The following is a 24,900-nucleotide window of genomic DNA, read 5'->3' as shown; positions in this document are numbered from 1 at the left end:
CCTTGCAACTTCGTTGTTAGGATGATCCAGATTCACGAAGCAACTTCCAAACGATTTCGTAATCAATTTTGTTACTGGATATCATAACTTAGAAAAAATTTCAAATAATAATAATAATAATAATAGGTTTACCTCAGCATTCCCACTTGTCCGACTGTTGCTGAGCAATTTTTGGATATCAAACGGACCTCCCTATAAAGTAATTTTAATGTGGCCGATTTTCTCTCTTTTACATTCTTCTTTTTGATCCATCAAAACCCCTTCCCAAACTGTACAAGCTTCTTTCAAAGCATACGGCTTTCTGGATGTAGATGATGATATCTATACATATGGATCTTATATATATCGTCCAATGAAGTACCACATGAGTAGATATATAGGAATCCAAATCCCCCGAATCACTCATGTTATGATCTTCTACATCCTAGGTCTTCCCGTTCCTTCATCTTGCTTATGTTCTATGAAATTACGTCGATACTTCTACATATTACGGGTAACGTAGGAGACATTTCTATTTTTCCCCTCGGGAATCCTTTGAATTACCACTGTTTAGCTTTCAATTTGCCTCTGACCATCAAATGAAATGTGAATAACCCGTCCTCCTCTCTTTGAAACAAGGGACGCTTCTGGTTCTGTCGGTGCTTGAAACAATTTAGTATTCTCCATATTACTATATCTCTAGAGTCGATAATTTTATATGAGAAACAACTGAACTCAATCACTTGTTGTCGTTACTCTTCAGTTTTCTATTGAGGTCTATTCTGTTGAGGTACTCAAATTGGATCGGTGATCGATTTCTAGGTTTCGTCCTAAACCTAATTGGTTACTTCCAAATACGTAAATCAATAGTTCAAACAGCACTCAAAGGTAGGGCATTTCCCATTTTTATAGGAACTTCTGTAACAGAAACAATGATATCTCCAATTATAGCCCCTCTGGGATGTAAAAGATATCTTTTCTCACCATCCCCATAGTGTATGAGACAAATGTATGCATTTTGATTAGAGTCATTTTCTATGGTTACGATTCTACCATATATGTCTTTTTCATTTCGTCGAAAATCGATTTTACGGTATAGACGCTTGTGACCTCCCCCTCTATGCCCTGCGGTAATGATTCCTCTGGCATTACGACCTTTACCACAACGATGCTGTCCATAGATCAAATCAAAATACTTAATAGGATGGCGATACATTTATACAAAACTTATACCCCAAGCACATGCAATGGAGCCGTAGACAGTCGAGTAAAATTCAATGGGTATTCCTCTCAATAATTCTCAATAATCCTCCCCACGACAAAGTATAGCACAGCGCCTCCTCTTGCCCCTCCATTTTTGGACCACTCAAACAGCCCCCTTAGTCAAGGTTTGACACTATTTCTTGAGCCCTCAAACAAAGTACTCTCTTTATTCTACACTTCTTAGTTAGACAAGTAATGATTCTATTAGCATGACTAAAAGTCATTAAGAGGGTGACTTTAATACCATGTTAGAAACTACTAATATTTACAATAATATGATATTGTCCACTCTGAGCATGAGCTCATATGACTTTACTTTTGTTTTCTCTTTCATGTTTCATTTCAATAGAAATAGGGTTCATTACTTATAAACTCAAGATCGGAGAATACTTCGGTTAACCATGCTATCCATCTATCTATGTTGTGATGGTGGTGGTTTAGTGTTTAGGATAATTATAACAAAAACGTGATGTGTTGATTGAGCTTCACAACAATTCACGTTGATGTGGTAAAACATGAGAGCCAAAAACACGACATTTAGGGAAAGAGATTCCCACCAGCTGTATACAATCCTGACTCAGATTTTGCCCACATTCCTCTTTTAGGTCTATGTTCTTTATGAGGATCGCAGCTCTCACGACTTCACAGTTCATCGCAGAACTTAAACGCAGTAGATCATTAACTCACTTTTATGCATACTTTTCTGGGGAAGAACCAATTCCACCTGTTCATATCTCGGGAATCGCCCTCACTTTTGTACTTCATTCTCAGTTCTTTTCATCACAATTCATCAAGTGCTCTACTAGAAGCTTGGTAGTTAGAAGGCATGTGAAGCCAGCCAACCCAAAACCTTCTTTTAAAAAGCTTAGAAATCTCCCCTCTTTTATAATAATCAAAAGATCCCTCCCATGCCACAAATGTGGATATCTCAATATCAATTCTTAAATCGAAACTAAGAGACTTGGCAAAATCGACATCACCCAGACGCCATTGATGCACTGAACAGTTTGCAAAGAAAAGAAAAAAGCTTGCTAGTTTCATGATTCCCTCTAAAGCAAATTATTAGAGGTCTACTCAGGCATCATCATTGCTTCCCCCAATTCTTGTTCCCTCCCTCTTCTATCCCCTTCTCTTCGATAACCGCAACTTGAACCATTCTAAATCCAAAAAACAAGACCCACTTTGCCAATTGTGCATAAATGATTATTTTGGCCTCCAAATTCCCTTCAAAGCACCGAGAATGAAAGCAGTGGCCTCAACCCAACGGCATCAGCAAGAACAGAGAGCCTTCAGGGCCTTGTGCTGTGGATGCAGTTGTAATTGCAGGTTGAGTTTTTCATCTTCAGAAGAAGTAGAAAGCCTCAGCTCTGAGAGATTCCCGTCGGTCTCCGGCATAGCCCACGCCATGGTTCAGGAGAGGCTCGACCAAATGATAAGGGAAAATCGAGAGATGAGGCAGAGTAAAGAAAGAAGGAAACAGAGAAGTGAAGACACCAAATTTGTTGTAATGGTGGCGAGGGAGAAATGCTCTGACGACCCCAGAGAGGACTTTAGAGTTTCGATGATGGAAATGATTTTGGCCAACCGAATTGAGGAGCCAAAGGATCTACGTAGCCTGTTGAACTATTATATCTCCATGAACTCAGATGAGTGCCATGGCGTCATCTTAGAGGTATTCCATGAGGTTTGTAGCCATCTGTTCTTGGCTTGTAAACGCCATTTGTAGGAACATTTCAGCGTTCTTTTCACATGTTTAGTCTTGCTTCTTTAAATTCCCAGAAACAAGATAGCAAGAACTCAGAGAGAGAGTACAGAATTTTGATGGGAAAAATGGAAAGTTCTGGACTGATTGTGTATGTGCCTATCAATGGTCTTTTAATGGGTGGATTATAATGCTCCTTTGTTGTAGTTCTCTCGTTAAAACAGAGAAAATCAAAGCAAATTGATGTGACTTGATTATAACAATCCAAAACCCACTTCAATGCCTCGTGTAATTCATTGAAAAAACAGAGTTTTACCCAATTGGCTTCATTGATGAACTTAATCGCCAAGAATCAAAGCACCATTTTGTGCATGGCGTTGTGGGTAATGAAAGGTGTCTCTTTTTGGATCCATAAAGAACCCGTAGCAAATGATCAAACCGGTAGATTGTTCCAAATGAGTATATAATCGTCAAAGCCTATGCTTACAGATATTGTCCTCTTTAAGGCTCTTTTAGACTTTCTTTCAAAGTTTTTAAAACGTGTTGTCAAGGGATAGGTTTCTACTCCCTTATAAAAAAAATGTTCATTCTTCTCACGATCCACTCCCTTCAGAGCCCAGCGTCCTTGTTGGCACTAGTTCCCCTCTCCAATCGATATGGGATCTCACAGTCTATTCCCTTCAAGACTCAATGTCCTAGTTGGCCCTCGTTCCTCTCCTTAATCGATGTGAGATCTCACAATCCACCTATTTTAGGAGTCAATGTCTTCGTTGGCACTCGTTCCCATCTCCGATCAATGTAGTAAGTTATGGTTGGTTGTAGAATTCTATAATTTGTTCATCACTCAATAACTATAGAACATAAATTTCAAGTACCTCCCTCTTGGATGCAATAATGAACAAATGAGTTTCTTTGTGAAATATTTTAAGAACACCCAAGGCCTATTGGAGGCTTCTGTCTTTCTGATGCAGCTAATTTGGTAATCCATCCCAAAAGACAGTAATTAATAGGATATAAAATACTAATCCAAACAAGCTTTGCATACCATTGAATAATTTCTGTTACTCAAGTGACCACTACCAATTTAACAGAAGACATAGCGAATTGAAGCTGGCCTTAAACAAAAGGCAATACCATTTACGAATTTGACAGCAACTTTAAATAATAATTCAGTTTCCTATGAACCCTTCATAGAACTCCTCCATTTCCACCTTGGAACAGCAGAATATAGTGAGAAGATTAAGGGTTTTAGGGGGATAAGAGAGCACTGCCTTCCTTGATGAGTACAAACACGCTACCGCCATCTCCTCGTGAAATTCGAACATCTTCATCAAGATAAGTAGTTAACAACCACGACTCTGCCTTGGCGTTCGAGATTGGGAACTTGATTGGGGGTTGGCTCGAAATTGTCTTGGCCACATTTGAAGCAGTGTCTTGAATGGAGGATATGATGCCGCTGAATGCCGAAAGCTCAATCTTCTGCCCAAGAAACTCCACATTTTCTGGTATCACTATTGAATCCGTCAGCTGCGGAGTCCCAATGACACCTTCTTCAAACATGATCTGGAAAGTCAAACAGTTGAGAATGCGCATACGGACAAGAAAATCCATTTTATTTCTACGGTTCACACTGCCATGTCAAAGACAGATTCTCGCTTACCTGTACGCGCTGGGGGCTTCGAACTTCAAACTTGGCATTAGTACTGATGGAAGTGGTGGCTAGAGGGCCGGAAAACAGGACGGAGTTTTGGACAGTGAAGCCCTCAGAGTCAATTGTCTGTGAAATTTCTTCCACTTTGATCAATGAAAATGTACTCCTAGACAACAGGGGAAACAGACCCGAGAACGATGTGTACCTACAGCCCCAAACATTCATATCAACAAACTCAGGGTGATAAATTTCTACTCAGAACAATACCAGTCCAAATATGAACTGCAAAATCAACATGTACAAGAACTTACCACCAACATTTAAGAAATTATGAAGGTTTGCAAATAAGAAATTAGATTAAACTCGTTCCAGTTTTTCAGTCATACCTAAAAAATTACTCGATTCCTAATAACGAAGTTCAATCATATAGTATAGAGAGAAATCTGTTCATAAAATGCGCTGTTAGAGGAATAACCAACAAGGCTACTTGTATCAAGTTGAATCATGTATTATTGCGAGAACTTACGCGAGAATCCATTTGCCGTTGAGCAGAGACAGAGCCTCAGTAGGAGCTGGTGTTGGATTTTTCGCTTCCAGCTGCGTAATCAGCTCGAATATCTCTGCCCTAGTTTCGCTATTCACTCGTAATCCACGATCGGTCCCGTAAAACGAATCAACCAACGCCTTCTTCAGTTTATAAATCTCCGATTGCTCCAGAGGCTTTTCCTCCACTTCGGCGACCGCCACAGCCGGACCATCTGCGTAGGGCCCCTTCTTCTCCTCGCCCCACTCGTCATCGTTCTCCACCGCACGGACTTTAAACGCAGGTCTGGCTGAGATCGCTAACTTCCCCGCCGCGGCTCTGGCGCCAGCCACAATCGGACCGATGGGGAAAATCAAGGGTTTAGAAATGAGTTGAGTCTGCGGTGGATTCAGTAAGAGAGTCCTGCATGGAAGTTGACTGAATTGAGAAACAAACGCCATTGTTCCCTGAATCAGACAAACAAACACACAGCGCAAACCGAAAGACGAGGACTCACACACCAGCTACGTCTTCAAAATCTGCCTTAAAACTCGCAAACGAGAGGGACGATTAAATAAATACGAACAATAGGCTAAAAGACGATTCTACCCCTGATTTTCGCGACTGTTCCGAAACTTGTCATTGATTTTGAGGCCAAATTGGACATTGCGAATTAATCCGACTGTTTGATGGTAACGTGGACCTTTGAGATTGTGGCACGTGGCGGGGTTAGTGGGAGAGTACAGAATACAGAGAAGGCAGCCTAAAACGAGCCAACCAAGGCATGTGAGGCGCGAAATGAATGACTTGAGAGTACGTTTACGTGCATTTAGTTCTGAGGAGGATAATATTTATCCAACCCTTTTTACGTTTTACCTATTCGTTATTCAATAAATACATATAAAAAAGAAAATTAAGATAACAGCCTTTAACTTTTTATTGGGAGATCAAAAAAAAGAAAATTAATAACTAGAATTGATATTATTAATATATATATTTTTAAAATATCAGTTATATTAAATTGAATACGTTTATCACGTGTTTATATTTTTATTATTATTTATTATTAGGAGAACTCAAAAATATAAGTTTTAATTTATAATATATATATATATATATATATATATATATATTATTATGAAGTGGCATATGTCTAGTTTGAGATTTTGGATGCATGTGCTAGAGTACGCGGTGGATGAGAACTACTGATACCATAATTTCTAATAATATTTGGAAACACATTTAAAATTGAGAAAGTGTGGAATAATGCATTCCTAGGAAAACTGTACTCTGGATCACCATATCGTGTTCTTTGTTTCGATTTTTGGTTGGCGACCATGTGATGAAAGTCTTTTGTGTTGTTTTTTCTCCTTATATTGTTTATTAGATACAAAAATAAAACTGGTAAAGTTTATGGATATTTTAATATTTAAAACTTATTAAATATCTTTTAAATTTATAATTTTTTGGGATTATTACATTCTTAGAAATTTTAAAAGTCACCCTTTTAAAATTAAAATTTTAATTTTAAAAAATGCTTCTAATTAGTTATCGAATTGAGTCGACTATTCAACAAACTCTGTGTTAGGGATAAGGTTTTAATTTTTTTTAATTTAGATAAAAACGATTGATTAAGCATAGGATATGAAACTATTATATATTGACTCGAGTTTCGGTGTTAAATTAAAATAAAAATAAAAATATGCATGATAAATGGATTTATAATTATATATGAAAAGTTTGTGGATATTTAAAAAGGAAAAAGTATTTTTAAGATTTGGAATTGAATCCACAAAGATCTGTGTTTGTATTGTGAGGTACCTTTTTGGATTCATATGGAAAGCCCAAATTTGAGATTCTTAGAGCAACACACATTAATGGGCCAAAATAATTGAAAAGGGCCCGACATTGTCGTGGAACAATTTCGGGTCATCTCTACGGCCCATAAAGTTTAGGGCAATTCTCAACAGAATTTTTTTTAATTTTGTGTTAGATAAAAATGTTTTGTATGCCACTTTTATTCTTTAATTTATTTTAAGAAATTAATTCACAAAATTATAATATTTTATATAACAAAAGGTTGCCTGATTGCTAGAAATTTAATTATCCAATAATGGCAATGTCACTATATGCTAGATTTTAGTCTATCGGAATATTAGGTAAGTTTTATGAGCTTGAAATGTGAACCACCACTAAGTGGGTACACCCTGCCACTCATTCTTCATTTTAATACACAAATTTGTTCATGCATAAATAAATCACTTTTATATAGCTTAAATTACTATTTTGTTTCCATTTCAAGTCTACTGTTGCTAATAGATAACCATTTCGGTCCATTATCGATGCGTGATCTCGTAATTGACTCTCCTTGAGAGTCCACTATTCTTTCGGTACCTCTCCTCGTGTCTAACTCTGATATAATTTACAATGGTTTATGCCCACCGCTAACAAATATTGTCCGTTTTGGCCTGCTACGTATCACTACCAGTCCCATGGTTTTAAAACGCGTCTATTATGGAGTCTAGCCCTATTTCGACCAACCTTGTAGTTTCTGGTGTCTAGCTCTAATACCATTTGTAACAATCTAAGTCAACCACTAGTAGATATTGTCCGTTTCTATCTATTATATATCGTCGTCAATCTTATAATTTTAAGATGTGTTTGTTAGGAAAAGATTTTTAAACCTTTTTTAATAAAATGTTTCGTTCCTTTCTCCCTCCCTCGTGTAGTTTAACATTTGGTGAACTTTTTATTTAGTAATGATCATTTGTCATGATGCAATATTTTTATTGAATGGTCACATAATTATTGAGTTGCAAAAAATAAAGGAGCTGCATTAAATTATGCTATCTATTTTTTTAAAGGAACTTCAATGCGGTTTCAGCTCTATATATATAATAATAATAATAATTTAAATTATAAATCAAAATTACCTAGGTTGAATTTTGTAGAAATATATTTATATTTGTCACGACATAAGCTACACTAAGCATCTCCCTCCAATATTAATATTGCTATATTAAAAAATTCACATCATAACAATTTTGAAATTGCATATTTAAATTCAAAAAACACATCTATTTTTTAAAAAATAAAATAAAAGAAAGGATTATTTAATTGGTACATCCCTGGACCAGACCTCCGACGAGGCGGCCATAATGGGAGTTGACTTAAGGAGCCGGCGAAGAGAGATGGGCGTGAGTTTGGAATATTAATTAAAAAAAAAATGATGAAAGTATTACAAGTATTTAGCAGTTGAATGTGAAGGTGTAAAGCGTAAACTCCCTCCACTTCCTCATTGCTTTGTCTTCTTCTTCGTCTTCGTCTTCTTTGCATTTAAGATCCTCACGACTCGCGTGTTTTAGCTTCGAATTTCGACCCCTTATGGGGCTCCGAGACTAATTAACAACAGAGAGGTGGAATTCATCTGAACCTTTCAAGAAACTCACGAGATTTCCATGGCCGAAGGTAATCATAATCCCCCCTCAACGCCTTTCATTTGTTTTATTCTATTCTGTTTTTAATTTTGTTCTGAGAAGTTTTTTCGAATCGGAATCGGAAAATATGAGTCTCCTCAGAGTGATCTTGCAGGAAGCAGCCAGGCGAGAGACGGAAGCTAGGACGATTTGGGGATTTTTGAGCGACCAAATGGACGGTGTCGATGGAGGAGGGAGGCGGCGGCAGAGTTTAAAGCAACGTCTAGGATTTAAGGTTATGGGCTGTTGTGGTGCTACTTGGGGTTCCCGGCCGGCGACGGGGAGCGTCAGAGGCGGCGGCGACGACGACGACGATGACCAGAGAGTACCGGAGACAGAGGTGACGAATCCGCGCCGATTTCAGGAGGAGAGGCAGTTGGATCGGAGTTGTATGAGTCCGTTATCCGTTCCGTCGCCGGCAACGTCTGGGATGAACTTAGCCACGGCTCTAGCGGCGGAGCGTCGTTTAAGAGCGTCACCGCGTGGAGCGGAGGGGGGCTTTGTGGAATCTAGTAACAACGATTTTGATTCACTGGGCGGAATGATGGTAACGGAGACGCCGTTGAAGGTGTCGCTCATACGGCTGCTGAAAGAAACAGACGGTAGCGATGGAGGTCGTGGGATTTTGGGAGTGGCGGAAAAAAAGAGAGAAGAGGCGGGAAATGATTCGATGTGTTGCGTATGCATGGGGAGGAAAAAGGGAGCGGCATTTATCCCATGTGGGCACACGTTTTGTAGGGTGTGTTCGAGGGAGCTGTGGTTAAATCGAGGATTTTGTCCGCTCTGCAACCGTCCGATCATGGAGATTCTTGATATATTTTGAAGGAGCATGATGGGTGCGATGAAGATGAGCGCAGACGATAGTTGGTGACCGGAAGGAGAAGTGGTTGCCTCAAAATTTCGAGACAGACTGTTTTGATTGGACGGTACTGAACGTTGGCCGTATCTGGACGACACGTGGATGCTATAGGGGTGACAGAACTTTTTTACTGACGGGAAAAAGTTTAATCAACAAATTCGATGTAATTCGTAAATTTAAAACTTTTTATGGTTGCATTTTTTTTTTCCATACCAAATATTTGTTTTATTTTATTTTTTAATTCCTTCCTCCTAAATTTTTAAAATTTTATTTTTCTTTTAATTAAAAACTTAGTACATTTTCTTTTGAAATTGCTAGAATTGAAAGAATCAAAAAATCAAATAATTATCGGTAATAATAACACGAGTAAGTGGACATTTTCTTTAATAAAGAAAATAAGGTTGAGTGAGTTGAGCCATTATCAATTTATCACTTTAATCTTTTCGAATTAATAATAATTAGCAAACCCTAATCTTCTTTTTTTTTTATTTCTTGCTTAATTACTTGATGGGACCTCTCTCAATATCTCAACAAAATATAAATTTAATTTATATTTAAATTACAATGATAAATTTTGATAATCATGTGTTTTTCTATATTATGAATAATATGTTATTGTAAATAAATTTATCAGAATTATGAATAAAAAATGAAACTAATAAATGATTGATATTGATCTTAAAGTATAAATCACCCTGAGAACAAAACTATTATCGTATTATTAGACAAATTATCAAGTAAATTCTTTACTTATTAATTGTCCTCAATTTTATGAAAAAATCGACATCAGCGAGTTGAGGACAATTTTTCAACAGTGGTTATGATCGAGCAAGGAAATTATTATTATCTAATTACTTTTGTTGCAAAAATGCCGAAGAAAAGTTATTTGATGAGAAGTGTTTTTTTCGTATTGTCAGAATTGCCCTAAACTTGATGGGCCGTAGAGATGACCCGAAATTGTTCCACGACAATGTCGGGCCCTTTTCAATTATTTTGGCCCATTAATGTGTGTTGCACCAAGAATCTCAAATTTGGGCTTTCCATATGAATCCAAAAAGGTACCTCACAATACAAGCACAGATCTTTGTGGATTCAATTCCAAATCCTAAAAATACTTTTTTTTTAAAAAATATATTTAAATAATTATAAGTCATATATACTCCAGGTTAAGCTAATTAAAAAAATTCTTATACGACCTTTTGAGCACCACCACTTATCACACATACGTTTATTTTAATTGAACACACCATTGCCATTTCAAAGTGGAGAATACTTGTTCAGCATCTAAATCATGGATAAAATTTTGTATAGAAATATTATCATGAAATGAAATGTAATCCAATTTATCCTAACATAATCTATCATTGAGGTATAATAATATAATATCACGAGAATAATAATAATAATAAAAGTTTACCGAAGAAAAACTTTTCGAGTGAGAATAATTGGTCTATTATTAATTGAAATTGAGGTAATTCAAGTGGAAATTGGAACAAATTCTGCATAGAATTGATTAAAAAAAGACGGAGAAAATAATTAAAAAGAGGAAGAATGTGATTCTAAGGAGAGTGTGACAATGAAATTACATAATGCATTGTTTTCATGTAAAATAAAGAATACTTTATTGATAATTTAAAAAAAATAAAAAAAAAACCTTTTTAGTGATTTAACATTTACCTTTCCCATTCTTACTTTCTTATACTCCAATTATTGCTTCCCTTTTATTTTTTTTTTCAATATAATATCCTACCCACTTTATTATTATTAATTAATTAAATTATAGTATTGCAACTGGCACTGAAAATAAATAGTAAGTTTTGGATTCTTATAATATTAAATACCCATTGTCTTTTAAAATATTGCATTCTCAAATTTATTTATTCTTCCTGAAATATAATATTTTTAATATATATTTTAAATTTTATGTTTCAAATATGTATAGAGAGAGGCCATGCACCATTCTCAGCTTTTGTCGGCACGTGCATACCTTACAATTACATATGAGTTAAATTATACAGCCCCTTGCTATCCAATCCTCCTCATCCACACACGTACTATGTGCACATTTATTTTATTTTTAGCACTATATTTTAATTAATAGGTTAAGACTGAGACATAGAAATATAATTATAGGATACAAGCTAACCACTAATAACTACCCATAGAAAAAATATAAACTAATTAAATATGGAGAATAAAATAAAATATACTATTTAAAGAATATTAAGATATCTTATAAATTATATATATTCAAAATATTATATCTCAACCTAATAAAAATATAATATACATTTAAAATTATTTATCCAGAAAAAAAAAAACATTAGTGGGTCCCACATAGTCGATTAATTTTCCCTGGTTTTTCTGTTTTGTTTCGAAATAATTATTTTAATATTTGATTTTTCTTTGGGCGGGGAGCCATACCCAATATACTCCATTATTTACCACTACTTGTTACGGACGAATATTTTCTTGGTATTTTAATTTTGCCTACACTTTATATTTTTGTGTATATATATATATATCTATGGAAGTGCATTATGTTCAAAGCTGGTTTTTAACAAAGTGGTATATATATAATATTGGTTTGGATTTCTCAAAAAACCTCATATAAATAAATATAATATTCATCATTTATAAACTTATGATCTTCCACTAAATTAACTAACGTGAGACTTACTCTAATAATCCTCAACAAATTTATCATAAAATTTAAGACATATTAATTAGGAGAATTTTAATGTTGGAATTGGCGAGAAATATTAATAAAATAGAATTAAAAATTGGTATATTATTATATTGCAATTTGCAAGGTTAGAGAAAAGAGGGTATTCTTAAGGAGCAGAACATGTGATGTGCAGCAATGGGTGGAGTCAGATGGACAATCATTTTCTTGAAGACCAAAAACAATACCCACTTAATAAAATTTTCTTTTTCTTTTTCTAAATATTTAAAAAATAAATAAATACAAATATATTTCTGGTTAATACGGGAATTAAATCCACGTAGGATTTTGCTTTACTATATATTTATTGATATTAATTGAAAAGGGGGCCCACTTGTTTCTCTCTCTCAAATCCGTTTAACAAATTAATTAACCAATTATAAAACTTTACTCAAATCTACATTAATTAAAAACGATTAATCCGTAAATCCGTAAATTATTCTTTTAATTTCCCCTTTGTCGCTTCCTCTGTTCCACGCCTATAAATAGCAACCATTTTCAACACTCAAAAACCCACACCCAAACACACTGAGTAACAATGGAGATGGATTTCCCTGTTATCAACATGGAGAAGCTTAATGGCGACGAGAGAGGAGCTGTGATGGACCAAATCAATGACGCCTGTCAAAACTGGGGCTTCTTCGAGGTATATTCTTATGAGGTTACAGTGATAAGCTTCTGGGGTTGATTTATTATTTGTTAATTATTTCATGTAGTTGTTGAATCATGGGATATCGCACGAGCTGATGGACAAGGTGGAGAAGCAGACGAAGGAGCATTACAGGAAGCGTATGGAGCAGAAGTTCAAAGAAATGGTGGCTAGTAAGGGGCTGGATTCAGTTGATAGTGAACATAACGACACTGATTGGGAAAGCACCTTCTTTCTACGCCATCTTCCCAGTTCCAACATGTCCCAAATCCCCGATCTGGACCAGGATTACAGGGAGGTCATGAAGGAATTCGCAGTGGAATTGGAGAAGCTAGCAGAGCAAATTCTGGACTTGCTGTGCCACAATCTTGGGCTTGAGAAAGGGTACTTGAAGAAGGCCTTTTACGGGTCCAAAGGCCCCAATTTTGGAACTAAAGTCAGCAATTACCCTCCCTGTCCAAAACCTGACCTTATTAAGGGTCTCAGAGCCCACACCGACGCTGGTGGCCTTATTCTCCTCTTTCAAGACCACAAAGTCAGTGGCCTTCAGCTCCTTAAAGACGGCAAATGGGTTGATGTCCCACCAATGCATCACTCCATTGTCATCAATTTAGGCGACCAGCTGGAAGTATGCGCACAAAAAATGTTATTTGATTATTTGATTGTGTTTTGTATAACTTATTTGATTATTTATTTGATATATAGGTAATTACAAATGGAAAATACAAGAGTGTAATGCACAGAGTGATAGCGCAGACAGATGGGAACAGAATGTCGATTGCATCATTCTACAATCCTGGAGACGACGCCGTAATATACCCGGCGCCGGCGCTGGTGGAGGGAGAGGAAGATAAGGGCAAGCTTTACCCAAAATTTGTGTTCGATGATTACATGAAGCTGTACGTGGGGGTGAAGTTTGAGGCAAAAGAGCCGAGGTTTGAGGCCATGAAGGCCATGGAATCTACGAATCCAATTGCGACTGTTTGAGAACTCCATTTTCCAGTAACCCATTAAGAGTAGGCATTGAAATAGAAAGCATTTTATTATATTATTAGAAACAAAATTTAGTGGTACGATAGTGTCGATGTTTCGGTGTTGGGGAACAGGGCTTTAAGTTTTTTCTTTTAAGATATGATAGATGTTTGGGAGCCATGAAGGGTTTCAAGGTTAAATGTTTAAATAATGGATATGTGGACACTTTCTACCGTTTGTCTTTGTTTCTGAAATGTGCCTCAATTTTAAGATATAATTGAAGATAACTCTCTTGAAACGATGCCTTTTAAGTTGACTTCAAAAATAAAACCATCATACTGTTAATTATGCTATTAAGATCATGACTTTGGTGTTGTCTATCAATTTATGGTGATCTAAGTGAGAACAAAAACAAGGTAATAACGCTCTCATGAACCTCGTGCCTATCTCCTCCAAAAATGGTATGGTAAGGTCAATAAGGTCACCATCAAATTTAGTAATCAAATGGTGTTTTGGAAAGGGATTAAAAAGTGCCCAATTATCTTCCTCTTTCTGTCACTCAAAATGTCACAAAATGAGCTACAATAAGATAATACACATCATTCAGAGCATTGAATCAACCCCACATTTGTTCTTGTTCATGATCATCTCTTTGGCCGCGATGAACAGCGAGGTATAGCCAAGGACGAGATATCAATCTCTAGATTTTGATTCCCGGATACTTTTCAGCCGGCCCAAACACTGTTCGAGAATCTTAGCAACGGATTTTGCTATTAATTCTGTGTATATTTCATTCTTTCTGATCCCTTCAAGAACACGTTACGACTTCAAAAATAATTTCTTCGTTAAATTATTTCCAGTTGGTCGATCTTGGTCTGGCTAGTTGGATTTGTCTGAGCTGAATCTGATACTGAATTCGAGGAACGAATCTGATCATCATAAGCCAATTAGAATTTATACATAGAACACAGAATTCAAAATATTAAGGCATTTTGGCTAAAATAAAGCTTCAAAATACCGATTCACGTGGGATTCCCTTAGGATCTGAGTTTTATGTACATAATATAAACAGAGTCAAAAATAAAATACATGGAAGGAAAAGTGGCATATACGTAATTCGTGGAACTCATTATCGCATCCTTGGGATGTTGTTTACTCAGAAATTTTAAGGTGAAACTATGGCATATCTACACGGGAACCACATCTGCATTCTGATTATCGTCACAGGTTATGATTAAACCTTCGACATAGGTTGGAAGGAGGCACCGAGCCCATTGACATCCTGTCGACACAGGCTCTGTTGATGGAACTACCATGAGCACGTTATCTTGGCGCTGAACGACCCCCATCACACTCACTGTGCTGCCTTCCTTGATGTACCTGAGAATGATGAATAAGTAATTAGGTTTGGTGAGGGGCAGCATGCTTGATCATGTTGTGTAGTGAATCGATTCGCACAGAAAATGGATGGGGATTTGGAAAAACAAGTGATGGTTTAGTACCCTTCTTTAAGGCGCATTACACGGTCGTCGCTTGAGAGTTTGCGATCAGCTAGCCAGCCTAGGAAGCTTGGAGACAAGTCTCGGTTTTCATTCGTGACATCGACAACGGTGGAGGGTTTGACAAATGGAGCAACCTTGGCCCCATAGCCTGCTTTCACCAGTGCTCTTAAACCAGTTTGAAAGTCTGATATGTAAAAGTCAGCTACATATCTCTGTATGGAATGTGCAAAAAAGGCAACCCATTACAACTCATCATATACTCTGAAGATGCAGACAAGAATATGGTGTATGCATGCCGCATGAATCTATGTATGCAATTCAGTCATATCAAAACTTTAGGCATTATTCGTCTGTTCAGAAGCATTTGCACTTAAACAAAAGATGAATCAATGTGCCTTACACTAATTACATGATGCTTAAGGGTGGTGGGAAACTAATAGCCATCAAGTTATGTGTAGCAGCCCAAGGCCACTGCTAGCAGATGCAATCCTCTTTGAGTTTTTCTTTCCGAGCTTCCTCTCAAGGTTTTAATATGCGTCTACTAGGGAGAGGTTTCCACAATCTTATAAAGAATGCTTCGTCCCCACTCCAAGTATTTAGAACAAAATGGTAGGAAGAGAACTGACCTCAGAATATCTAGATCCCCAAGAAAAGCAGCGGTGTTTAGGATTTGCAGGCTTTCCACCCCATCCTTTATATTCATACAGTTCTGTAGACACGTAAACGCACCTCGGTACTCTCTGGTAGGACGACTCGAGAGGAATACTGCCGCACGTGACGACCTAAAAGAGAAGGAATGCATATAATACTCAATATCTGAAGAAAAGGAATGGTATACAAAAGTGACCGAGTGAGATGAAAGACACATCCAAATTCCCAAATTGGGTGAGAAGAGAACACCAATTGAGAAAAATTGTGACAAAAAAACCACAATCATCAAATGATTTTCCTTCCATTTTAAGTCAAACACGACAAATTGTTTATAAATATCTAAGAAGATTTTAGCCTTTTCAGGTCATTACCTCCAAACCATTATGTAGAAATTTGACTAAAAAAAGTAAATTTGATCGACATGGCAGCCCAGAATTGTGTAGCTGTCTTTCCAATTGGTAGGCAACACGACAACGGGAGAGAAGCCAGGAAACCACCTACCTATTATGAAATTTGCATAAAGAACTCTCTATATTCTACCTAATTTGAACAGGCTTTGTTCTATAAGTTCACAAACTTGAACTCAGACTTATTAGACATTTTTAGAAAACTAGAGAACTAAGCACAGAATTGAAAGTTTAAACTCTTTAGGAACATATTAAAATTCAGGGAGTTGGAAGAAGGTTGATGGACATGGAGTCGGGGATTTTGATCGGTTTGGCTACAAGATCACTAACCCGGTTAAGTTCTAAAGAAGATGAAGTTGCAGGTTCATAAGAGCATGTAAATGAATTTCAAAGCATCTGTGAATGATTTGAAGTGACTTTTCCATTACCATTTTCATCAATAAGTCCCAATAATTTGCCGTCAAAGTCACCAGATGGTGACAAACAACCAGATATGGACTAAGAACACTATTTTAAACCAATCCTTTGAACTTGTACAAATATTTTGCCTATTGGGTAGCAGAGTGTATAGCTAGTTTGCCAGACAAATTTCAAGATTTTCAGTACTTCCAGCAAATTCTACAAAACTTATCAAGAGCATTGAAATAAGCATCCCCAAAGCTAGCTACCCGGTTCTTCAAACCTTGAAGAACAAAGTTTATCTCGACTGGATGGCCAACGGATTACAGATTAAAAACTGAGAAGAACAATGATGGAGTTTAAAAAAAACATATACAGATTTCCAGGAGATCTAATAAAGAGGCCAAATTTGGATTCCTCGTCAAAGATTTATACTAATTTTGTTTGATTAAATCTATAATATTGCCAAACAGTCAGCATCGTATTGACTAATTCAATCCTATGGCGCAATACAAATTGATTAGGAAACAAATGCTCCATGATTAGGCATAAGACGTAGGATAGTTAAATCAATTGATGGCTCATTACTTTTAATTAAAAACTCCATTAGCTTGACATACCAAAACAAAATGCCATTAAAATAATCTGAAAGCGAGCGAGACAGAGAGAGAGAGAGAGAGAGAGAGAGAGAGCAAAATTACCCCTGTGACCTTCACGTACTGTCCATCAATAGCACCTCTGAGCTCAGCGTCCGGGTACCTTCTCACAAACCCTATCAACCCCCTTTTTCCCCAAGCGATGTTCCAAAGAACCGCAATCACTGCCGGAACCAAAAGCCCCCCCGCCGCCAACAAAATAATAGGCTTCTTCACCGCCACCATCAGAAACGCGCCAACCAACAAACCGGTGACTAAAACCACAAGAAAAGCCCACACCACCACCTTCGAAACCTTGAACCCTATTTTCACATCCTCGCTTAAGCTCGTGACCGCCGCCCCGTACATCGTCTTACCAAAAGACGTCGTCTGCTCCAGAGGGCCGGAGCGCCGTCCTCCGCCGCTACTGGACGATCCAAGAGGACCGGATCCCAAAGGGCCGGAGGTTATGAGGCCGGTTGGCGGGAGGGAAATCGGGCCGGATGATTTCTTGGAGATCGGACCGGAATTAGAGTGCTTAGTGACGGGTCCGGAATTAGGGCCGGATCGTACCGATCCGCTGTTGTGCTGAGAAGAGGACGAAGGACGAGCGGATTTAGAAGGAGGAAGGCCGGAAGTTGGAGAGTCGACGAGATGGAGGTCAAACATTTTACCAAGCTCCCCTGATTTCTTGACGTCTCCACCGGTGTAAGGGACGGCGCGTGAGCCCATTGTAGGGGGCCGCTCCTTGAGCTGCTCAGGGCGGCCGGAGACATAGAGACCGCCACTGAGCTGGTGAGATGGAATTCTAGAGCCCATTAATGGTTGGGAAAATGGGGAAGGAGAGAGTGAAGTGGAAGTGGAAGTGGAGGAAGAGAGTGAATGTTGGTGAGGAAGATGGAAGAGGTGAAGAAGAACACAGTGATGGAGTTGGAGCGGACGAGAAGAGGGGATGGTAAAATGACGAAAATGGGTCTGCTGTGTTAAATAAATGCCATTTGGGTCCTGAAGATTCGGAAATTGGCGACTGTGGAGATGAGAAGTTGGTGAATGATGAAGAATTGAAGGCGTCGAGCTGCTTAGATTCTGACGGTCGACTGTTCAGCCTCCGCTTTCTCTTTTTACCATTCTATCCTCTCCTCTTTTTCGATTATATGTCCGAAAATAAAAGACAATAATCATTAATCATTTCTGGGTAGAATTCAAATAAGATCGGATATTAATTAATAAATACAAACTACAAATTTAATCAAAACATTAAAAATGTACTATGTTTTTTTGTCAATTATAATCATTATATTCCACTTTGAACATTGAGCTTTAAGAGACAATGAATGTTTTATTTTCATTATTTTTTTTAACCTATTTTCGATTGCAACTTCAACGTGACATCACATTCAATACCTATCTTCAATTGTAACCCCAACTTTATATTATAGAATTATTGTTTTACATGTTAAAATTTTGCATTCAATTTTCCTTTTTTATGTAAAATTAAAATGGAATCTTAAAGCTTTATTTTCATTGGGCCCCCGATTTTAAAATCCGTCTCGTTGTGTTAATTCCAAACTGGGCCTAGTAGAGATCTTCCACGATTGATTTCATCACATCCTCTGAATTTGGTTCAACGGTTCAGATCGTCCCACTTTTCCAATTTTAATATACACATATATATATATAAAAAGGTGTGGACCCTTGATTTTGCTAGTTGCGGATGTGGACGCTTCCTTGTTCGATCCGACGGCCAGGATTTCGCCATCTTTGATCTATGTAGTTAGGTGCATGCCACGCCAATTTATTCACTGATTGGAACGTCTAAACCGAACCCTATTCATTTGCATATCGATTTGATATAATATTTTAATCTTCCTCTCCTATGTCCCAAAATCAGTTGTTTTTTTTCTTTTGTACGGACAACGGACATAGGTTATAATAAACTCTTATGCCAATAAATTAAGAATTATCACGATACGATATTGTCGACTTTGAGTCTAAGTTCTCGTACTTTTGCTTTGGACTTCTCTAAAATGTCTCACACTAATAGAGATAGTGTTCATTAATTATAAAATGTTCATTCCCCAAATTAGCCCATGTAAGATTTTCATCCAACCTTCTCAGCTTACCGAATGTAGAGCTTTGAATCTGGCCTGTTACAAAGTCCTAAATTTGGCCCTTTTAAGAAGTGGGTAACTGGTTGGGCCAAGTTCAAGAAAATGGTTCGAAATATAAAAAACAATGGCATTCTATGGGATGACAATTACTTCACTTTGTACCGAAAAAAGAGTAGGAAGTGACTCTTATGCTACGGCAAGAACATTGGTAGCACACGAGTGTCACCCGTCAAGCTATAATTACATATCATCCATGACACTACATAATTGAACGAGTACAATTATGACACCACGTATAAACGACAATATTAGTAGAATCCATTCACAAGATTAGGGGAAGTGGATAAAATCTGAATATTGAAAACAAACCGAATCACGGCCGTGGCTAAGAACCACAGGATCTAATGTCCATTGCATTAAGCTACACACCACCATTGACTCTGGGTTTAGCCTGGCCCCACGTGTGCCTGCCACTAGTAGACAAAATGAAAAAAGATTGGCCTCCGCATATATGCTCATCTTTTTGAAGCTAATCCATGGAGGCTTTGCCACTTCGCCCCACTTCGCATTGATGATGGGAAACGAAACAGAAAGCACAGCAGCTGGATTCAGTTGAGAAAAGAACAAATAAAGTAAACTTTTTAACAACGAGACGCCGAATCACGAGACGCCCCTGACCTATCTCTTGTCTTTCCACTGCCAAACGACCTAATCTTTCCCCTTTTCCCTCTTCCTTCACCTTCGGTTCAGTTTCCAGAAGCCATGAAATCGCAACTTCTTTCTTTTCATCAACATTTGCCTAACCATTCTCTCTGTGTTTTCTTCCACTGATTCCATAAATTCATGAAAACCCATATCCAATTTTCATTCTTCTTTAGAACCCATGTCTTTGAATCAGTTCATGCACTTCTTAAAATCAATTCATACGTTCAGGAGGAAGATTCCTTACGATTGTTTGTTTTGACGACATAAACAAGCCTACAAGCCTCTGTTTCGCGTAAATAATCTTCATGGCGACCTCATGTTTTGGTTCACTTTGGATTCGAAAATCAAAGAGCAAACCCTTATCAACACCTGCCTCATTGAAATCCCAGAAGAATTCCGAAATGGAAAATATGGAAAGAAGAAGATTTGATAGCTTGGAATCGTGGTCGATGATCTTAGAGTCCGACAATGTGGAAACTTGGGAGACATCGAAAGAGGATCAGGAGGAGTGGACCGCTGATCTATCTCAACTCTTCATCGGTAACAAATTCGCCTCCGGTGCTCACAGTCGAATATACCGTGGAATTTACAAGCAGAGAGCCGTCGCTGTTAAGATGGTTAGAATCCCAAACCAAAACGAGGAAACCAGAGCCAAACTCGAGCAACAGTTCAAGTCTGAAGTCGCCTTGCTTTCTCGTCTCTTTCATCCCAACATAGTTCAGGTAAATTTTCAACCTTCCATGGTTAATTCTTTTCATCAAAGTTAAATTCATGGCGGGTTCCTCTTCAGTTCATTGCAGCCAGTAAAAAGCCGCCGGTATACTGCATAATTACAGAGTATATGTCACAAGGAACTCTGAGAATGTATCTAAACAAGAAAGAGCCATATTCACTCTCAACAGAAACAATTCTAAGGTTAGCTCTTGACATATCAAGAGGAATGGAATACCTTCATTCCCAAGGAGTAATCCACAGAGACTTAAAATCAAACAACTTGCTTTTAAACGATGAAATGAGAGTAAAAGTAGCCGATTTCGGAACCTCCTGCCTCGAAACACAGTGCCGTGAATCGAAAGGAAACATGGGAACTTACCGATGGATGGCGCCGGAGATGATCAAGGAGAAGCCTTATACTCGCAAAGTTGATGTTTACAGCTTTGGGATTGTGCTGTGGGAGCTCACCACGGCTCTGCTTCCGTTTCAAGGGATGACCCCTGTGCAGGCTGCCTTTGCCGTCGCCGAGAAGGTACCAAATTTCTCTCAATTTTATCGCTGTTTAAATTTCTCTCAATGTCATACTTGAATTTGGCAGAATGAGAGGCCGCCGTTACCGGCGAGTTGTCAGCCGGCGCTAGCTCACCTGATAAAACGATGTTGGGCGGCGAATCCGTCGAAGCGGCCGGATTTCAGTGACATTGTGGTGGCTTTGGAGAAATACGACGAGTGTGTGAAAGAGGGTCTTCCGCTTGCACATCATAGAAGATTGGTAAACCGAAACGCCATTATTGAACGCTTCAAAGCTTGTACCTCAACCGCCTCTTCAATACCTGTACATGCCTGACCCGCCATAGCCTTCCTAATTTGATTGGATATGAATTAACATTTTAAATATACATTTTCATATATTAAATAGATTTACTATTTTCTTATTTCGTAATTGTTAAATTAAAAAAAAAAAAAAAAAAATTAACGGCTACAAATTCTTATATTATTATTTTTATTTGTAGTATATTTTGAGAAATTAATTGATGTGAATGTAGGCTTAAAAAAATTAGAGTTCTTTATTCTAACCATATTTTAAGATAAATACGAATTTAGACATAAATGTTTATTAATTCATATTAAAGGAGTCAAAGAATGGGAAATTAAGAGAAAAAGGGAATAAAGTTTGTAGAATATAGAGAATTTATTAAACAGAAAAAAAGGAGAAAGAATAAAGGCAAAATTAAGTTTTTGTTGTTAAAAGGGCATATAATCTTTTTAATTAAGATACAATATTGTTGTATTTTCAGTTTTTTAAGCTTTCTTTTCTTTATTCCTTTCCCTTGGTAGGCGTATTTGGTTTAATATCCAACAATCATTTGAAGCCGCCCAAACCCACGGTTAATAGATATTGTCCTCTTTAAACCTTTTCTTTTCGCCTATCTCTCATTGTAGAGGGGAACGAGTGTGAGCGAGGACGTTGGGCCTCGAAGGGGAGTGGATTGTGAGACCCCACATCGGTTGGAATGGAGAACGGAACGGAACATTTTTTATAAGGGTGTGGAAACCTCTCCCTAATAGACATGTTTTAAAAGCTTGAGGGAAAGTCCAAGAGAATATTATCTGCTAACGATGAGCTTGAGTTGTTACACGTGTCGTTAAACCATGTCTAGTTGATCTAATCGACCATCACTTATATTTAACATGGGTGGAGAGATTGATTCGACTCCCGCTTCTTTCATTGTCATATGTGTTAAGTAATCGTGAGAGTGACATAAAGTTTAAAACTTTATGGAACTCAAGTGAAGGGTACACTAATCATCCACCATAATTGCAAAATTTGGACACATGGGTGTGCTATGCCTTTGGAGAAAAAGGTGTATCACGGACACTTTATGACACTAATTAAAACTCATAATAGCGATGGTTAAAGTGTTAAAACTACAAATAAGCATGCCTTAAGGGCCCCTTTTAGGCACTCAATACCAATTTTACTATGCCCATCATCCTCTTCTTTATACACTTTTTTAATGCATTAAAAATAACCATTTGTGTTATTAATCACAAATCTTTTTATCTCAAACTTTTGAATTTCAAATTGTAAGAAAGAGGAAATATTTAATAACATGAGAAGGATCATATCTACTTTCTTCTCATCTCTCCTTTTCAATACCATTTTCTTCTCACCATTTTCTTCTTTCAAAAGAGAGTTAAAAAAAATACCTTCGATTTCAAAAGAAAAGCATCACCAACTTTTTACGTAGAAGAAATTTTCCAATTTAAATTTATGATGAATTTTCAATTCCAATTAACATTCTCGAAGTTAACTCACATCAAATGTGATATCCTACCTTGGCTAGAGATGGAAACGAAACATTATTTATAAAAGTATGAAAACTTCTCCCTAATAGACGTGTTTTAAAATTGTTAGATTAATGACGATATATAACGAGCCAAAACGGATAATATCTGTTAGCGATTAGCTTAGGCCGTTACAAATGATATCATAAGTACACACCATAGGACGTTGGGCTCCTAAGGGAAGTGGATTGTGAGATCTCACATATGTTATAGAGGGGAATGATAAGAGTGTGAAAACCTCTTCCTACGAGATGGTGGGCGATGTGTCACCAAGAACATTGGACCCCAAAGGAGGTTACAAATGGTATAAGAGTCAGATATTAGGCACTGTGTCAACAAGAACACTGGACACCAAGGGGTTGGATTATGAGATCACACATATGTTAGAAACGATGAGGAGTGTATGAAAACCTCTCCCTCATAGATGCAGGGCAGTGTGTCGAACTATGACATCCAAAGAAGATAACATATGCATTTAAAAACCGGGAGGGTCCGTAACAACCCAAAGCAAAGCATATGTAGAAATATATTTGAATATTTATTCAATATTTGGGTCTACATCATTCCCCATTACTTGGTTGTTTGGTGGTGGACAGCCACTAAGAACCTTTCCAAATCCAACAATCCAAAAAACCCCCAAAACACTACCAAATGGATATCAATTTATGAGTTGCAAAGGGCATGCATGCACGATTTGCCAATCACTTGCATTCCATATTCTTTCTATATATGTACAGAGATAGAGACAGAGACAGAGGTGGGTCATACCTTGCATCGTTTTCCAGTTTTAAATGAAAAACATCAGAATCTCTGCAACTCCAACGCCAAAAATGGTGCCCCATCATCATCCCCACTACTCTCATCCATATTCTCAAATTTCACACAGAACAGAGCATCCACATATTATAGCATAATCATCATTCATTTTTACATGAGGCAAGTAATTTACAGAGAGCAGAGCAAACAAAAATCCACTAATTACCGATCACTCCAAATTCATTACCCCCAAGCACTCCAAATTTTCTCGCCCACAAAACTCACGAACCTACTTACCGATCCTCTTTCTTCTCCTTCTGCTTTTTGTCCATTCCCATCGCGGCTGCTCTCCTGCTGCACAGACTCCGATGCCTCCTTCATCTTCCCCTTCCCCACGCTCGATTCAGCAGCAACCGATTCCTTATTTTTCTTCCGTCTTTCTTTCTTGAAATTCCTCTGTTTGCTTGCTGTGCCTTTGGGTTTGGCCAATCCATCTTCGTAAGCTTCGATTATTTCATGAATAAGTTGCCGATTCGGCGACGAGTCCCATCTCGCCCAGTATCGGCGATAGCACATGAAACAATCGCAGTCGAAAAGCGGAGCGTGATCGACACCGACCTTTCCGGCGGTGGGTTTCCGACCGGACTTGCGAGTGTCAGATAAGTTGGAGAGAGAGGCGCTGGTGTTGGAACAGGAGATGAGATAAGCCAGGACTTCCTTGTCGTCGGCGGAAAGAGCCACAGTGAGGGTGAATATGACGGCAGGCAAAAACGAAAGGAAGTCGGAAATGATCGGCGGCGATGGGTGAACGGTGTTTTTGCGGCAAAGCTTCTTCATGGAGGAATAAAAAGAGAGAAAAAAAAAAAAAAAAA

General features: G+C 37.7%; 7 protein-coding genes across 10 annotated transcripts; 4 read left to right on the top strand and 3 right to left on the bottom strand.

Moving 5' to 3' along the window:
• Window positions 1-2,319: 2,319 nt before the first annotated feature.
• Window positions 2,320-3,193, top strand: LOC111478112 (probable transcription repressor OFP9). The gene has a single exon (XM_023122217.1). The coding sequence runs from the start codon at window positions 2,483-2,485 to the stop codon at window positions 2,966-2,968; it is 486 nt and encodes a 161-aa protein (XP_022977985.1). The 5' UTR covers window positions 2,320-2,482; the 3' UTR covers window positions 2,969-3,193.
• Window positions 3,194-3,922: 729 nt separating this feature from the next.
• Window positions 3,923-5,678, bottom strand: LOC111478123 (chromoplast-specific carotenoid-associated protein, chromoplastic-like). The gene is made up of 3 exons (XM_023122234.1): window positions 5,122-5,678; window positions 4,605-4,800; window positions 3,923-4,507 (listed from the first exon to the last, which is right to left on the bottom strand). The coding sequence occupies exons 1-3, from the start codon at window positions 5,577-5,579 to the stop codon at window positions 4,193-4,195; spliced, it is 969 nt and encodes a 322-aa protein (XP_022978002.1). The 5' UTR covers window positions 5,580-5,678; the 3' UTR covers window positions 3,923-4,192.
• A 2,625-nt stretch (window positions 5,679-8,303) lies between these two features.
• On the top strand, window positions 8,304-9,650 carry LOC111478017. Of its 3 annotated transcripts, none has more exons than XM_023122074.1 (2): window positions 8,304-8,586; window positions 8,710-9,650. In XM_023122074.1, the coding sequence occupies exon 2, from the start codon at window positions 8,767-8,769 to the stop codon at window positions 9,415-9,417; it is 651 nt and encodes a 216-aa protein (XP_022977842.1). In that variant the 5' UTR covers window positions 8,304-8,586; window positions 8,710-8,766; the 3' UTR covers window positions 9,418-9,650. The 3 variants fall into 3 exon arrangements, with proteins under 3 accessions (XP_022977842.1, XP_022977841.1, XP_022977839.1); XM_023122073.1 differs by having other exon boundaries at window positions 8,697-9,650; XM_023122071.1 differs by lacking the exon at window positions 8,304-8,586 and having other exon boundaries at window positions 8,600-9,650.
• A 3,046-nt stretch (window positions 9,651-12,696) lies between these two features.
• Window positions 12,697-14,039, top strand: LOC111478800 (1-aminocyclopropane-1-carboxylate oxidase 3-like). The gene is made up of 3 exons (XM_023123272.1): window positions 12,697-12,824; window positions 12,895-13,455; window positions 13,533-14,039. The coding sequence occupies exons 1-3, from the start codon at window positions 12,717-12,719 to the stop codon at window positions 13,812-13,814; spliced, it is 951 nt and encodes a 316-aa protein (XP_022979040.1). The 5' UTR covers window positions 12,697-12,716; the 3' UTR covers window positions 13,815-14,039.
• Window positions 14,040-14,772: 733 nt separating this feature from the next.
• LOC111478156 (uncharacterized membrane protein At1g16860-like) lies at window positions 14,773-18,435 on the bottom strand. Of its 2 annotated transcripts, XM_023122288.1 has the most exons (4): window positions 17,460-18,432; window positions 15,928-16,083; window positions 15,302-15,513; window positions 14,773-15,179 (listed from the first exon to the last, which is right to left on the bottom strand). In XM_023122288.1, the coding sequence occupies exons 1-4, from the start codon at window positions 18,210-18,212 to the stop codon at window positions 14,987-14,989; spliced, it is 1,314 nt and encodes a 437-aa protein (XP_022978056.1). In that variant the 5' UTR covers window positions 18,213-18,432; the 3' UTR covers window positions 14,773-14,986. The 2 variants fall into 2 exon arrangements, with proteins under 2 accessions (XP_022978056.1, XP_022978057.1); XM_023122289.1 differs by lacking the exon at window positions 15,928-16,083 and having other exon boundaries at window positions 17,460-18,435.
• Window positions 18,436-20,056: 1,621 nt separating this feature from the next.
• LOC111478826 (serine/threonine-protein kinase HT1-like) lies at window positions 20,057-21,843 on the top strand. The gene is made up of 3 exons (XM_023123315.1): window positions 20,057-20,931; window positions 21,000-21,455; window positions 21,522-21,843. The coding sequence occupies exons 1-3, from the start codon at window positions 20,515-20,517 to the stop codon at window positions 21,768-21,770; spliced, it is 1,122 nt and encodes a 373-aa protein (XP_022979083.1). The 5' UTR covers window positions 20,057-20,514; the 3' UTR covers window positions 21,771-21,843.
• Window positions 21,844-23,965: 2,122 nt separating this feature from the next.
• On the bottom strand, window positions 23,966-24,894 carry LOC111478801. Its single transcript, XM_023123273.1, has one exon. The coding sequence runs from the start codon at window positions 24,863-24,865 to the stop codon at window positions 24,272-24,274; it is 594 nt and encodes a 197-aa protein (XP_022979041.1). The 5' UTR covers window positions 24,866-24,894; the 3' UTR covers window positions 23,966-24,271.
• Window positions 24,895-24,900: the final 6 nt, after the last annotated feature.

Source organism: Cucurbita maxima, unplaced genomic scaffold, assembly GCF_002738345.1.
Source record: "Cucurbita maxima cultivar Rimu unplaced genomic scaffold, Cmax_1.0 Cma_Scf00004, whole genome shotgun sequence".
Lineage (NCBI taxonomy): Eukaryota > Viridiplantae > Streptophyta > Magnoliopsida > Cucurbitales > Cucurbitaceae > Cucurbita > Cucurbita maxima.
Note: the sequence above shows the minus strand (reverse complement) of the source record. Positions and strands in the feature narration are given on the sequence as shown.

Excerpts from the sequence above, each read along its gene's own strand:
- LOC111478800 (XM_023123272.1), top strand. The coding sequence starts at position 12,717 with ATGGAGATGGATTTCCCTGTTATCAACATGGAGAAGCTTAATGGCGAC. Across the intron at positions 12,825-12,894 it reads AAAACTGGGGCTTCTTCGAG|TTGTTGAATCATGGGATATC; the intron begins GTATATTCTTAT and ends TATTTCATGTAG. Across the intron at positions 13,456-13,532 it reads ATTTAGGCGACCAGCTGGAA|GTAATTACAAATGGAAAATA; the intron begins GTATGCGCACAA and ends TTTGATATATAG.
- LOC111478112 (XM_023122217.1), top strand. The coding sequence starts at position 2,483 with ATGAAAGCAGTGGCCTCAACCCAACGGCATCAGCAAGAACAGAGAGCC.
- LOC111478123 (XM_023122234.1), bottom strand. The coding sequence starts at position 5,579 with ATGGCGTTTGTTTCTCAATTCAGTCAACTTCCATGCAGGACTCTCTTA. Across the intron at positions 4,801-5,121 it reads AACGGCAAATGGATTCTCGC|GTACACATCGTTCTCGGGTC; the intron begins GTAAGTTCTCGC and ends TTGGGGCTGTAG. Across the intron at positions 4,508-4,604 it reads GAAGCCCCCAGCGCGTACAG|ATCATGTTTGAAGAAGGTGT; the intron begins GTAAGCGAGAAT and ends TTGACTTTCCAG.
- LOC111478801 (XM_023123273.1), bottom strand. The coding sequence starts at position 24,865 with ATGAAGAAGCTTTGCCGCAAAAACACCGTTCACCCATCGCCGCCGATC.
- LOC111478156 (XM_023122288.1), bottom strand. The coding sequence starts at position 18,212 with ATGGGCTCTAGAATTCCATCTCACCAGCTCAGTGGCGGTCTCTATGTC. Across the intron at positions 16,084-17,459 it reads AGTACGTGAAGGTCACAGGG|GTCGTCACGTGCGGCAGTAT; the intron begins GTAATTTTGCTC and ends CTTCTCTTTTAG. Across the intron at positions 15,180-15,301 it reads GTAATGCGCCTTAAAGAAGG|GTACATCAAGGAAGGCAGCA; the intron begins GTACTAAACCAT and ends CATCATTCTCAG.
- LOC111478826 (XM_023123315.1), top strand. The coding sequence starts at position 20,515 with ATGGCGACCTCATGTTTTGGTTCACTTTGGATTCGAAAATCAAAGAGC. Across the intron at positions 20,932-20,999 it reads TTCATCCCAACATAGTTCAG|TTCATTGCAGCCAGTAAAAA; the intron begins GTAAATTTTCAA and ends GTTCCTCTTCAG. Across the intron at positions 21,456-21,521 it reads CCTTTGCCGTCGCCGAGAAG|AATGAGAGGCCGCCGTTACC; the intron begins GTACCAAATTTC and ends TGAATTTGGCAG.
- LOC111478017 (XM_023122071.1), top strand. The coding sequence starts at position 8,683 with ATGAGTCTCCTCAGAGTGATCTTGCAGGAAGCAGCCAGGCGAGAGACG.